Source organism: Protopterus annectens, chromosome 5.part0 (genome assembly GCF_019279795.1).
Source record: "Protopterus annectens isolate FY-2018-M chromosome 5.part0, PAN1.0, whole genome shotgun sequence".
Taxonomy (NCBI): domain Eukaryota; kingdom Metazoa; phylum Chordata; order Ceratodontiformes; family Protopteridae; genus Protopterus; species Protopterus annectens.
Genome location: NC_056735.1, coordinates 1,463,113,547 through 1,463,129,095, shown reverse-complemented (window position 1 = coordinate 1,463,129,095; position 15,549 = coordinate 1,463,113,547). Strand labels below are relative to the sequence as shown.

The window sequence follows — 15,549 nt, the reverse complement described above, 5'->3', positions numbered from 1 at the left end:
GCACATGTGTGCCTTCTGTGGAAGGTTGGGCGCTGGGCTGGCAAGTCGACACCGCAAAACTCCACTGCCAATCATGAGCGGACAGGTGATCCGCTGTGGCGACCCCTACCTGGGAAAAATCGAAAGAAGAAGAAAAGATCTTTTAAAAACTCTGAATAGGGAAGTTGCCTTTTGTGTTTAAAATAAAATCCTTTTTTGAGACAAGAAATATCCAATATATTTAAAACTAGACAGAGCTGTTTGAGATGGGGTAGTTCCCTCTTCTGGCAGGCATGACTGCAGATGCCATCTTATACTAAATCTGGAAACCAATGTAAGCTGAGGATGATACAGTATGAGGAGGGGTAGGCTTGCATAATCTGTCATTGTCAGCTTTTACCTTCATTCTGCTATCCTTTTTGCCTTTTTTATTTGTTCTCCACAGCCCAGAGATTCTGCCTGCAGTTCCCCAGTCGTGCCAAATGCATTGGGGTTGAGAGATGGGGCATGAACTGTAAGACATAATGTACAAACAGCGTAGCTTTGTGGTAACATGTTTGGCCTGTGTCAGTTGTCAGGCATACTGTAAACTGCACTGTTAGACCCTGGAGTGAGGGTATTTACTGCTATTCACTCTTGCTCCCTACTGAATTGTGTGCAGATGTTCATCGTGTTACACTGCTGCAGTCATTACACTTGGGTTATCCTGCCGTCAGGCGGTCCCGCAGTCGGCCAGAGTTCCAAAGTCTCGGTCCGGGGTCAGTTGCTGTCGCTTCTTCCCTGACGTCAGTGCGCCAGGGCTATAGAAGATGCATCTGATGCCATTTTCTTCAGTCTTTCTTGCTGTGCTGTGCCCGAAGCAGAAGCAGTTCGCAAGTGCCGGTCGGCCGGCTCCTGAGATTTTCGAAGTCGAATTTCAGATCCGAAGTCTTCAATAAAGCTAAGTCTCTCGTTGGGGAAACTTTTTTCTTGCCTCAGACCGATGTCAGAAAAAGTTAATAATTGTATTTCTTGTGGGAAGCAAATACCTCATAAGGACTTCCACTCTTACTGTATTCCATGCCTAGGCCCTGATCACAACGTCACTAGTTGTCAGTTTTGTGCTAGATTTAACAAATGCACTATAAAAAGACGTTTTGATTGTGCTTTGCACTACTTTGGTCGAAGGTTCAATTATACTATGCCGTTGGATCAACCGACGACCTCAATCCCGAAAAAACGCAAAGACAAGGATAAAGACGGGCATCCGAGGTCCAAAACCGACGACGAAACCTGTTCTAGGCCAGTCGCCGGTTCTCAGTGAGGAGCTTTCGCAGCCCCTGACACCCGCTACCTCAGAGCCACAGGCCGCTTCTGACTCCCACGTGGAGACAACTAGGCCTCTGGAAACTCAAGGTATTGGGCCTATGGAAACTAATCCCTCAGATGGGTCCAGATCCGCTGAGCAGGCATCGGCTTCTGAGGGTGTTTTCAGACCTTCACAACTTACCATTAAAACAACAGCCAAGACAAAGGTACCATTAAAGACAAAGAAACAAGTACAGCATTCTCCTGGACAGTCCTCCATGCCTAAGAAACAGATGCTTAAAATGGCCGAAGACCTCATTACTCTAATCAGGGGCTCCCATCCCCCTCCTGAGAAAAGGCCTAGGCAGGATACAGACTATGATTCTTCTGATCAGGTTTCTATTTCCTCTGATTCCTCTTCAGACCAGGGATACTCTCTACCCCCCTATGAGGACTCTGATGCTGAAGAATCTATCATAGTTCATAGGTTAGTACTAAGCTAACTGCCCTTGCGAGCCATTGTAAGCCTAGCCAATTATCCCTTGTGAGACTCAAACCCTGCACCTTGTATTTGTAAGGCAAACACCTTAACCATTAGGCCACCCTCCCAACCCGTTCCCTGTATCCCTTCAGCCTCTCCTCCTGAGGATTATTCTTTTGGGGAAACTTTACATACCATGAGGGAGCATTTCCATTGGGAAAGTCAGGATTACTTAGAATCCAAGAAAAGGCTCAGGGATTTCCTTTTATTGCCTCAGCACAGGCCCCTGGCTATTCCGCCTGTGCTAGATATTGTGGATGATGTGTTCTCTGAATCCAGCTTATCTCCTGATTCTTTGCCCCCTGCTCCAGCCAAGCCAGATAGGAATTATAGAGTCACTGACTCTCACAAGTTTCTATACAAAAACCCTTCTGCTGACCCAGAAACTATTTCCCAGGGTCCAAAAGGGGTTAAGGCTTCCTTTGCAAAAAATCCAGTACCCTCTGACAGAGATTCCAGAACTTTGGATAGATGGGGGAAGAAAGTATACACTTCTGCAACTTTAGCAGTTAGAGCTTTAAATTGCCAGTTCCACATGCTTAAGTACCCACAATATTTAATGGCTCAGTTAAAACAGAAAATGCTTGCAAGCTCAGAAGCTCCTGATTGTAAAGAAATGCAGGATTTATTGCATGCAGTTGAACAGGTGGGAAAACATACTCTGCAATGTGGTTTTGATTCTTTAGAGGCCTCTTGTAGAGCCGCAGTTACAGGTTCTGTGATTCGAAGACATGCGTGGTTAAAAGAACAGAGTTTACCTGATCATGTTAGGGCAAAGTTATTGGATGCTCCTTTACAGCATGATAACTTGTTTGGTGTTAAAGCAGAAGAGGTGTTAAAGAAAATGGAGGATAAGTTAAATCTATGCAAACAGTCAAGGATTTCTTACAGGTACAGTCACCTCGGTTCAGCAGAAATTGGCCAACAAAGAATTGGTCCTTTCCAGTGTCAGACAGGCCACAGAGAGGCAGATACAGACGCCCAAGAGGCAGATCTTAACCCCGAGGCTCAAACAGACAACGACAGTGGGGCACCTCAACCCCAAAAGGAGGTGAGGACAAGTCTCAACCTTACAGGAAACAGTCACAATGACTTTCCCCTTCGTACGTCAAGCACGTCCCTTTTGGAAGCCCCCTTAGGGGGAAACTAGCACTTTTTTCTCAAAACTGGCAAACAATCACCCAAGACAAATGGGTTCTGAATATCGTGTCTCAGGGTTACAGGTTCCACTTTCATACTTTACCAAGGCTAAATAGAATGCCAGACCTGCAACAAAATCAATGGGCAGAGGCACAAAAACAAATTTCAGCCCTCATGGACAAGAGAGCTATTCAGAAAGTACCACAACAGGAACAAGAACAAGGATTTTACTCAAGACTCTTCCTGGTCCCCAGAAAGGACAAGGCCTGGAGGCCCATACTACACCTTTCAATTCTGAATACTTACCTGGATATTCCGAAATTCAAAATGTTGACATTACAGCAGCTTCTACCCATGCTGGGCAAGAAGGCTTGGCTTGTTACTCTGGACCTCAAAGAGGCATACCTGCATGTCCCTATCAGACAAAATTGCAGAAGATACCTCAGATTCAAAGCTGGTACAATGCGCTACCAATTCTCTGCACTGCCCTTTGGCTCATCTACTGCGCTCAGGGTCTTCACAAAGTGCCTGGCAGCAGTAATTGCACTTCGCAGACAAAAAGGAATTCAAATATATCCATACCTGGACGACTGCCTCATTCAAGCAGAGACAAAGGATATTCTTCTACAGCATCTGGCGTTTGTAAAAAGGTTGCTAATTTCTCTAGGGTACACAGTAAACGAAAAGAAGTCAAAACTAGTGCCCTCGCAACAGATTATATTCCTGGATGCCAGCTTAAATACAACGGCCCAGATGGCGTACCTCACGCCAGACAATCAAGTTCAACTAACTCAATATTTTCAATTACTGGCAAAAAAGTCCCATCTCCCTGCAAGAAAAATTCTGCAGGCCCGGGGATTCATGGCATCCTGTATACTACTAATACCATATGCCAGACTGCATATGAGTAAATTACAATGGTACCCAAAAAGTGTTTGGACTCAACACTCTCACAGTTTAGAAGCAGTAATACCAATGATTCCCTGCCTGCAACAGGAGTTTCGATGGTGGGCATAGGCATGTCACCTAAACAAGGGTCAGCCTTTTACCCAACCCACAGCCAGGCAAACTCTAACAACAGATGCCTCGGATTATGCCTGGGGAGCACACATGGCAGGAAAATGCATTCAGGGCAGGTGGACCACAGACCAAATGCATCTTCACATCAATCAAAAAGAGATGTTGGCTGTTCAAAATGCCCTAACAGCTTTCAAGGACTTTCTGCATCCAGGACAATTACTACTAAAGACAGACAACACCACAGTAATGTGGTACATAAACAAGCAAGGGGGCACTCATTCTTATCCCCTATGCAGGCAAGCCATGACCTTGTGGAACACAGCTCTAACGTATCAAGTTCACCTGCAAGCACAATTCCTGCCAGGAAAGAAAAATACTCTGGCAGACGATCTAAGCAGAAATATCATGGACCCTCACGAATGGAAATTGAATCCACAAATCTTCAGCATGGTAATGCAAAAATGGGGATGCCCAGACATAGATCTTTTTGCCTCCCCACTAAATTGCCAACTACAAAAATTCTGCACAAGGACTCATCACAAACAAGCATGGAAAGTGGATGCTCTTTTGTTCAGCTGGAAAAACCTAAAAGTTTATGCCTTCCCGCCACTGCCTCTCCTTTCAAAGGTACTTCTAAAAGCCAGACAAGAAAAACCACAGATGATCCTGATTGCTCCAGACTGGCCACGCCAGCACTGGTACCCTATCTTAAGGAACTTGGCTCAAGGCCAACCATGGATTTTGCCTCAAATTCCACACCTTCTGACTCAACAAAACAATCAGATCCTGCACGGTCAGCTCAAAACCCTAAACCTGGCTGCATGGCAGATACATTAGTCAAACAGGCAACACCTCTCTCTAAAGCTGTTATGGATGTCATTTTGGAGGCCAGGAGGCCTAGCACCAGGAAAGCTTACTCAGAAAAATGGAAGAGATTCTGCGCCTGGAACCAGGCTCAAAGCCTTGACCCTCTTGTTCCAAACATTCCTCAGATTTTACAATACTTAATTGAGATGCTGGACAGGGTCTATATTAGAATATTAAAAGATGTAAACACCGAATGTTTAAATGTCGAACTGTATTCAGCAAAAGCTGAAAATATCGAAGCAACAGAAAAACGATTTTTTTCCTAGGGAAAGAATTTGGTTGTCCATTTCTGTTGCTTCGGTATTTTCAGCACTGTGGTGGAAAGTTACGAGTTGGGTTCAGGTAAGTGTGCGATTGAGTCTGGGTTAGGTTAGTTAGGGTTAGGGTGCGGGTTAGGTATGTGTGCAATTATGTGGACGTGAGGGTTAGGGTGGGTTAGGTATGTGCGCGATTGTGTGGATGTGAGGGTTAGGGTGGGTTAGGTGAGTTAGGGTTAGTGTGCAGGTCAGGTAAGTGTGCGATTGTGTGGACGTGAGGGTTAGGGCGGGGTAGGTGAGTTAGGGTTAGGGCGAGGGTGAGGTGAGTTTGCGATAGTGACAGACCTTAGGGTTAGGGTTTGGGTTAAGGTAAGGGGATAGTTAGTGGTGTGTGTATAGTTTCGTGTAGGGTTCGGTGTAAGATTTTAGATGTATGTGTGTGGATTGCTCTTTGTTTGGTGTGCTTGTGTTGTGTGTGTGTTTCACTGAATACATTTCGACATTTAAACATTCGGTGTTTACATCTTTTGATATTCTAATATAGACCTGCTGGACAGAGGCCTATCCTTCTCATCAATTAAGATCCACGCCTCTGCCATTTCAGCACATTACAACACGGATCCTCCTCCACGCCTCTGCCATTTCAGCACATTACAACACGGATCCTCCTTTATTCTCTCATCCCTTGCTAAAGCAGTATCTCAGAGGGGCTAAAAACATAAGACCGCCCCGGAGAGCACCAACACCAACTTGGGACCTCAATTTTGTTTTGGAAAAACTGTGACCCTATCTCCTTTTGAGCCAGCCAATACAGCCGATCTAAAATTTTTATCATGGAAAACAGCGCTGCTCCTGGCAGTAACTTCAGCACGAAGAGTCTCAGAGCTACAGGGACTAATGGCAGTGGAACCTTTTATAATTTTTCATCAGGACAGGGTTTCCTTAAGGACAAACCCTACCTTTATGCCAAAGGTGATATCTAGTGTGGCTCTTAACCAAACCATCCATTTGCCAACTTTTTATCCAAACCCCCAGAATAAAGGGGAGAAACTTCTGCATTCTTTGGACATACACAGGCAGCTACGCTTCTATTTGGACAAAACAAAAGCTTTCAGGAAAACTGAGCAACTGTTTGTAGAATATGCTGCAGGATCACAGGGCAAGGCTATCTCAAAGCAGACTATATCCAAATGAATAGGACATTGTATTCATTGCTGTTACACACAGCATGGAAAATCAGTCCCAAATAACATTAGCCCACATTCCACCAGGGCAACAGCCACTTCAACAGTCTTTCTCAGAGGAGTACCTACCAAGGAAATTTTGGAGGCTGCAACTTGGAGTTCAGTGCACACCTTTACCAAGCATTACCACCTGCCTCTTTACTCTAAATCCAGAGCAGGATTTGCCACTGCAGTTCTGCAGGGCCTCATAGCCAATCCTAACTCTTTATAGACCAGCCACCCAACCTTAGCTTTGGGATTCTACACAAGTGTAATGACTGCAGCAGTGTAACACGATGAACATAGTACAGTTTTGTACCTACCATAAATGTAGATGTTCAAGTGTTCATACTGCTGCAGTCCAGGTTACCCTCCCTCCATCCCCTCTGAACTAGCTGGACTTATCTATACCTTTCTATCCTATACAACCTTTGTGGTGTATTTGCTTATAACTGAAGATATTGTTTTTTTATTTTTATATGTATATTTTTTATTAGCAATATGTATTGCCTACCTCCTTGGGGGCACCTGACATTTGGGGCAAGAAAAACTGACGAAAATAGCTGCATCTTATATACCCCTGGCGCACTGATGTCAGGGAAGAAGCGACAGCAACCGACTCCGGACCGAGACTTTGGTACTCTGGCCGACTGCGGGACCGCCTGACGGCAGGATAACCCGAGTGTAATGACTGCAGCAGTGTGAACACTCGAACATCTACATTTATGGTAGGTACAAAACTGTACTTTCTTGATAGACTACATCTTCATTGCCCCTGTGAATTGAGACCACCCATCCAGCAGTGCTCAAGCAGGATGTGCGACGATCCCTCCCCTTGCATCAGCCTTTCTCATTCACATCTCCTCAGCTGACTCCTGTAGCACCCAGGTCAGGTGGGAAGCCGTCAAGGCTTCATCCCTCTGTATACACCACAAAGCCAGCCTGTTTTGTTTGTCATGATCGTGTATAGGTTACTGACTAAAATGCCTTCCCGATAAGCTTGTAGTCTGAGTTAGTACAGATGTTTCTGAGAAGTGTGAATTGTGCACAGTGACTGAGGATGAGTGTTGGTGCATGTGTGATCGCGTTTGCATAGGAAACCCTACTGGCCGTATTGCATGTAATAAGATGGAGGAGGGCAACATAAAAAAAATGTGTCCACCATGGGATTGAAAGAGTGCAGCTGCTGTAGTATTGGGATGCAGTGTGTAGTGTACTACCACTTCTTGAGTAGTGACCGTGATTGAATTCTTTAGTCTTGCTGTGTGGCTTAACCTAAAGCCATCATGAAATGAGTGCCAACTTCCACACCCCACTGCTAAAACATAAGCATTTCTCTCTAAAAAGGTCTGTTCTTAAAATTAAAATGCAGTGTGCTTCTTTACCTAATATAGTTCAAAACTGCTGCATATTTTATGAACTGTGGAGAAATTAATGCCATTCCTTTGGAATGGATACGAGTTCTTAAGATGAATAGTTTAGCTTAAGAATGTTTTATCTTAATATTTTAGAATAATTTTAGTATATTGTTGTACTCAGAGCAGTCCAGTATGTCTTTTGAACAAAACGTTTTCAGTATTTGTTGCACTGTACATGTGGGCTAGTGTAAAACATTTTTATAACTAAGAAAAACAGACTAATATTAATTTTGTATCCATAACATATATGTTATTCCTTCAGTGATTAGTAATATAATACTCTCAACATAATTCAGCATTGTTGGTAACATGTTGCTTTGCTGTGAAATAGACCCTCCCTTTAGCATAAGCAGTTCAGCCCCTCAGAGGCTGGTCTGTCTCTTTTGCATTCCCAGTTTGACGGACCGTTTCTGAGCTACAACTGTAGTTGCCCTGCTCATTTGAGGGTTCCAGAGCTTTTTCCTTCCAGAAAGTCTGACTTGTGGCTTTTGCTGTCCGTCTCTATTCTTGGATTACTGGCATGATATTCAAACTTTATTATAGTAAGGGTCTTACTTCTAAATTCATAAGATTCCACACTACATTTCAGTCTGAAGTATGCAAGGTAACAGGGCAAGTAGATCTATAAAAAAAGAGCTTGTTATAGAGTCTCCGCAACAGTGTAAAAAGGTACCTCCCTGCGAGGCTGAGGTGGACGGTGTAGCACAGGTGCTGGTAAGTAAGTTGCTGTGTGTCTGCCATTTACTGTGAATCGTTTATGCATTTGAAAATAATGACCACCTCTCGCTTATGAGCACATTATCATTCGGGTTACAGTTGTATGAAAATGTCATTTATTTAGGAAACAGTTGCTTTCTTTCAAGAATTTTGCCTCAGTGTGTTTTACATTCACGTTGTCTGACTTGTGAGACTCTGATAAGTTTTTACTGTTTTTATAAGCTGTTTTTGATGAGCAAGCTGAGAGCAGAAACAGATTTATAAATCTAAATTTTCTGCTGTTTCCTGTTACACAAAATGTAGCAGTTTTCATAATCAAACATTAAATAAAAGTTTTGTTCTTCCAAAAGTGAAAGGGGTTGCAGTGAGAGCATCACTTTTCTACTGCCTGTTTAGAATTCAGAAAGTTTTTCATCTGGAAATAAGAAGGAAAGCATTAAAGGACCACACTTTTTAAGCACAGCTGTTCTCAAAAAGCCATACAACTGAGCTGATAGTTATGATGATTACATTTTTCATATTGTGCATGCAAAACCGGTTTGGGGAAACTCCTTTATGACAGCTTATGTTCCCACATGTGAATAAATAGGATCGTGAGTTCAAGTCTGCAGCATAAAGGCATTTTAAGTGTAGGCTGTGAAAGGAGGATATAAAATGTATTTTATTCTTTGTGTGAGTAGGCTGTACCTAACTAACTTGGTATTTCCTAAAGTAACACAAAAGGGTAGAACTAACATTTGACTGCTGTTTTATATTTTCTATTTCTAAATGCCTTTGAGAGCTGTTTAAATGCAGTGCATCACAGACAAGCAGTACATAAAATATGTGCATTTAAATTTTGCTGTATTTTAATGGAGTATTTTTAGTGAGCACTGGATCTTTTGTTTATGATGCATTCAATCACAAGATTTGGGGGATGTTTTTCAAGACTGAAAAGTGAAATCTGTTAATTCTTTTGAACTTCATCTTGTATGTTACTGTTGGCATTTGTTTAAGCAGATAGAAGTAGGAGTTTGACACTTCCTTTCTCAGACTTTTATTTTTAAGCTGTCTGCAGACAGAAATATGCAGCATTCATTCTGTCTATGCAAAACAGAAGATAACTACTTATACAACTCCGCTTGAGCTGTAATGCAGTAAACCAACTGCGACATTTCCTTTTTTGAATATACATACACACGTGCATATGATCTATATTTTATATATACATGGCTATACACAAACTAATATATTTCATTTTGTTGAATGTTCCAAAGATCAAAAAATACTAGTGTTTGTATGTGCAAGGTCAAAGTACAGCAGAGAGTGGGAGTTTACCCTTTTCCTACAATTGTGTGATCTCTGAGGTGGTGTATACACAAGTTGCAGAGGATGTGGTAGATGTACGGAAACTTGAACCCTACATAAAAAGTATGTGTATTTTCACTTAACTAAGTTTTACTCTTTTATGATCAATGTTTTACAAGTCAAACATTTGGCTGTTTCATGAAATGTCATTCGCCTCTGTATATCTGTATCTATATATAGATATACACACACACACACACACACACACACACACACACACACACACACACACAGTCATATTGTTGCATCTACTTGCAGTTAGTTTCTTAATCTGCTTGGTCCATGTAAAATGTTGACTTTTCTCCTTTTCTTGCAATTTTTTCTCACTGATTTCAGTTTGGTTTTACCTAGCAATTACCAAATAGTGTCTAGGAACAGCGTAAGGCAAATACAACTAATTTCCTAGTTCACATAAGTCATCACTGTTGTTTTGTGCTCATTTCTGTTTTGATTTCCCAGCAGCTGGAGGTGCTCCTTTCAGAGTTGGAGTCTAGCAAGTAGGCCTGATGCTTATAACCCTGCTAGCTTTAGTTTGGAGACGTTACTGTTCTGAGTGTTGTTGCTTGCAGACCTTATTCTCTCATCCCTTGCTAAAGCAGTACCTCAGAGGGGCTAAAAACATAAGACCGCCCCGGAGAGCACCAACACCAACTTGGGACCTCAATTTTGTTTTGGAAAAAAAGCACTTCAGTGCAGAAGTCAGCATTGCTCAGTTGCTGTGAACTTCTGAATCCTTGTAGACTAATATTTGAAGTTTTGATACTGGTTAGGACAGTGACGCGAGACAAACAGTGCAAGTATAGCTAAACAGTTGCTGATTTGTAGTACTTGTTTTATTTGTTTTTATTTTTTAATGCCTTGCTGACTGGATTAGTATAGTCCCACTAAACCTGTGTTCATAGAGAAATTTGACCAGGACACAAGTGAATATGTAGAAGTGTAAAAAAGTATAACTTATTGTGAAAGTATATGTTTTATTTTAATTGTCCCCATACTTTTTATGGAAAGCATGCATTTAAAGCTGCATTCTTTGTACCAGATCACAGGTGCAAACATGGTTATCTTGAGTTTTCAAAGGTTTGTTGACAAGTTTTGCCCAAAGATTCTCTAGCAGTAGTAACTTGTAGTGGGACTTAGGCTTCAGAAAGAGTTTGTAGATTTATGTACGCATGAATGCATGCAGATGGTGTGCATTCATGTTTTTTTTTTTTTTTTTTTTTAAAGATATGCTCAGAAGGGAATTCTGCTTTAGTTGTTGTTTTATGCTCTATTTGATACTTGACTGCCACTTCAGCTGTATTAAAAGATAATGTGAAACAGAGGAATCCATATTATAATGTAAAAAAATAAATAAAATATGATGCTGAATCAAATAAGAGTATACCATTTTTGTCGTACCTAATATACAATTGACATACCAGTCATAATACAGCATGGTCCAAGATGTTTCTCAGACGAGACCCTCTGGTCATCTGGATTTCTAATATTTTGCTTACTTTGTTGTTATCTTCCAGTCTGGGAAATTTCACTTTGAACCCAGTCTTTTTTATAGAGTTGTTGTCTTTCGACTTTTCCCGGTTAGGGGTCGCCACAGCGGAACTCCGGTCCACTAATGATTGGCAGTAGATTTTCAGAAACGTCGAGGTGCCAGCTCAACGTTCAACCTTCAACTAAGGCACGCCCATTTACGCATGTCTTTTGAACGCCCACCCAACTGCGGGGAGGACATGCAGACTCCACACAGAAGGCACTCCACGCACTCCAGCCGAGAATCGAACAGGAGAACCTCTTGCTGTGAGGCAACAATGCTACCGCTGCACCACCGCGGAAGTCCCAGTCTTTTTTATGGAGTAATTGTAGAAATTACAATTGTATCAGATGTTTTGCTGTGTATGTTCTGATATGGTGGCACTGCACGTAACTGTTACTGCAGCTATCAGACCAATTTTCAGATATTTGTGCGGTGGGGATGGTTGATTGTCATGCTGTCTCACCTTTCTAGTCTGAGATCCGAGCTTCACCTTCTTGTATGATGTGTGGATTCCCAAACCATCCAGAATTTAATACTGGGGCATCAGGAGAAATGCTTGCCTTTCACAGCTGGCCAATTTCTATGAAAATTTCTTAAGAAATTCTAAGCACCGTTAACGGTCATGCTATAAATGTTAATATGGACTTGAAGTAGTATTCACTTATGTGCATTATGGTCTAGGGAATACTGTAAATGACAGAGGGTAAACAGATGAGTTATATACTGCACAGATATTTATCTGGCTGTCCATGAACGAGAAGTATGTTATTCTGAAACTGTCACCAGAATCATTCTACATCATAGATGATACTTCTGCAGAGATTAATGTGTGTGTGTTGAAACTACTATTGGTGTCAGGACCCGATAAAACCGACTCACTGCATTGCTAATGCAAAGCAAACCCATTTCTGTAAAAATTGTCTAGCAGGTTAGCTAGGCCTTGTATAATTTGTGTTTTCCCCCCATCATCAAGGAAATGAATGTTGGAGCAATAAAAAACTTTTTCCCATGATTTAAATATTTAGTGATAGAATTTTGCTATTTTTTGATGCCTTAACTTACTAGAAAAGATACTTTTGTGTTGTTCAGACTTCAGACTCTTGGTTAAACTTTGTGAGAGCATTACAGAACATATTGTTAGAATCTGTCCTATATGTGAATACCTGCAGCAGCTTTAGATTTAATCCTGTCCTTCACGTTGTACCATATGGTGTGTGGACCATCAGTTGTCGCATAAGAGCATGCCAAGTGGAAATGTAAGATTTTAGTTATTTTAGTGTGAGCACTGTTTACGTTCTAGTTATTAGTACTGATGCAGACATCTGAATGAAAGAAAAAAAAAACATGCTGTGATAATAGCATAAACTGATGATATGGTTTTCTTTAAGTTCTTTCAAACAGAATCTTCACCGTCATAACAGAGGTATAGAATAGGGCTTGTCATTGGTGATCCGCTGTGGCGATCCCTAACCGAGAAAAAGCCGAAAGAAGATGATTAATGAATTGTCAGGACTTGGATATTACTCCATTTCCAAACTTTGATGGGAAAGATCAATTTAAAAACTTTGAGTATACTCACAGAATATTGTGTTTAACACTGATATGTTAAAAAAAAAGATCCTGAAATGGCTTGCAGGTTGAAGGCATCCTGACCTGCATTATCTTTGGAGATTTGATGGTAGGTTCAGCATTGTCCATGTTACTGGCAGTGGAAGAGATGGTGGTGTATGCAAGAGCTGCTAATCAGAAGTTTGTGTTGTGGTGATTTGTAGTAAAGCTGGTCAACACAGAACAGTTAGTGAAACTGGGCTGCTTATTTTGTTGTTTTATCAGGCAAAAAGCAGTGTGGCCTGTAAGAAAGTCTGTTGTAACTTGCATAGAGCAAGTCATTGACCATTCCCTGAGTGTCTTGATAGCTTCTTTATTTGAGTTTGACATGTAAATGGACTGACTTTGAGGGTCTTGCCTGCTGGATCAACTTCCTGAAGTAAAATGTCTTAATGTGGTGCAGGACTTGGGACCACCTGTAGATATTATTTTAAAGCAGTTGCACTTCAGGTGATCACAGCCTTGAATGATGGATTTTGAAGTAATCCTATGTATCAGGCCTTCAAAAACAGCAGGTAATTCAAACAACATCTTGCATGTAGCAGGGCACTGAAAAACAGACAATTTTAAAAATGTGGCATTTAAGATGTTATGTTGGAAAAGGCCCAGCCATTCTAGTGGCATGGGATCAAGACATTTCCGTGCAGATATGAAATGCAAGAACGCAGTCTTATGGAAGATGGGGAACTCATGACCCACCTCATTATGTGTCTTTCATACCTCTCAACTGTCCAGGTTTTTGCCTCATATTTTTGGTCTGATCCTCATAAAATTTGTGGTTTTCTGGAAAATCATTGAAGAGTGAAGTCACTAAATAATGACAGACATTTGAATCTCAGACTTCATATCCTTCAGAAAATGCATAGTAATTCAAAATCTGCTATTCTGTCAACTTTCTTAATTTATAGTAGCAGTATTTAACATATGTGCCTATTTTTGGACCTTTGTCCCCCCATTATTTCTGCTTTGTCCAGATTTCTTGCACTGTAAGGTTCAGAGGTAGGTGTCGTCTCTCTATACTTAAATTTTTACTGATATATAATAGACTTACAGCTGTTCCCATATCCCTACCTTCCTTTGGATGAAAGGTATTTTAATTGCCCCATTCATTTATGTGTTTTATTTCACCTTGTCCTTCATCTCCACTTCTCAGCCACTGCTACAGAGATATTCCAGGAATCTACTTGTTTTCTGAGAAGGAAAAACCTAACCGTTCTGCCATCTCCCGTCAGCTGCATAATGTTGGCTATAGTCTAGAGCATCCTTAAGTTTGTTCCAATTTTAGTTTTTTATTTGTGAATTAGTTAAATATATAATGGTTAGTAGTAGTCCTATCACCAATGTATTTTCTCTCACTTGGACTGTCCATATTAAGGTAGATTTTCTAGTGGCTCCCTCCTCTGTATCTTGTTGATATTGCTTGTACCCAAGATGTTACTTCAGAAAGCCTGTGCTACTGTAATGTAACTGAATTAAGGATAAGAAAGATAACAGTGGTTCAGCAGCTGGTCGTAATGTGGGTAAAGTTCAAACGAAAATCTTTTAAGTGCTACATAATATAGGACTGGCGTTCCATCTTGTACAGTTTGCTCACTATGATGGGTGGGAGGGGGGGGGGGGTCCATGGGAGCTTTTAATGACTTGAAAGGTGCATTTTTATTTTTTTCCTTTTACTATGATGAAAAAGCATATATATATATATATATATATATATATATATGTATATATATATATATATATATATATATATATATATATATATATATATTACATGCATTGTATATACTGTCAAATGAAGTTGCATCAAAATAATTCTACATAAATTTCATTATCAAAATTATAAATTGAGCTACTTCCTTTTTAAACCCCCATCCAAAGTGTGAATGGGAAGCATGCTTTTCACCTGGAGTATACCTTGCTAAATTCCCATCTCATCCTGGACTGCACATACAAAACAAATTCCTCTCTTATTCTGGGCTAATAGGATCACTGCTTTTCTTTCCAGACCAAGTAGGAATAAGTGATACTGGCTCAGCTAGAATGTGGTCTCCTTCTGGTTGCTGCAGTCTCAAAAAGAAATGTATCCACTATTTAAACCATCAGAAACACATTGTGTAGATTCATCCCTCTGCTCAAGCAACAAACTTCTTCTTCTTCTTTCGGCTTTTCCTGGTTAGGGGTCACCACAGCGGATCACCTGTTCGCTCATGAGTGGCAGTAGAGTTTTTACAGTGTCTAGTTGCCAGCCCGGCGCCCAACCTTCCAAGGAAGGCACACACATGCACACATTCACTCCTAGGGCCAATTTAGAGTGTCCAATCCACGTACAACATGTCTTTGGGATGTGGGATGAAACCAGGGCACCCGGAGGAAACCCACATGATCACAGGGAGGACATGCAGACTCTGCACAGAAGGCACCCCAGCCAAGGATCGAACTGGAGAACCTCTTGCTGGGAGGTGACAATGCTAACTGCTGCACCACCGTGGACGCCCTAGCAGCAAACACCACTGTAAAATCACTGAAAACGTTAGCTGGCTACCTGTGTAACAATATGTGACTTTCTAATTCTCTTTCAGCTGTTTAAACTTTTTAAGACTGAGACCTTTCCCCC

General features: G+C 41.3%; 1 protein-coding gene across 10 annotated transcripts in view; it reads left to right on the top strand.

Moving 5' to 3' along the window:
- The window catches only part of DOCK9 (dedicator of cytokinesis 9), a 2,508,686-nt gene that overhangs the window by 695,053 nt on the left and 1,798,084 nt on the right, over positions 1 to 15,549 (top strand). Inside the window, exon 1 of one of the 10 annotated variants that reach the window (XM_044071295.1) lies at positions 8,172 to 8,446. The exons of the other annotated variants lie outside the window; for them this stretch is intronic. Within the exon in view, the coding sequence (XP_043927230.1) occupies positions 8,330 to 8,446 (117 nt within the window). The 5' untranslated portion in view covers positions 8,172 to 8,329. Of the gene's footprint in view, positions 1 to 8,171; positions 8,447 to 15,549 lie in introns of those variants that run through there. 10 annotated transcript variants of the gene reach the window in all.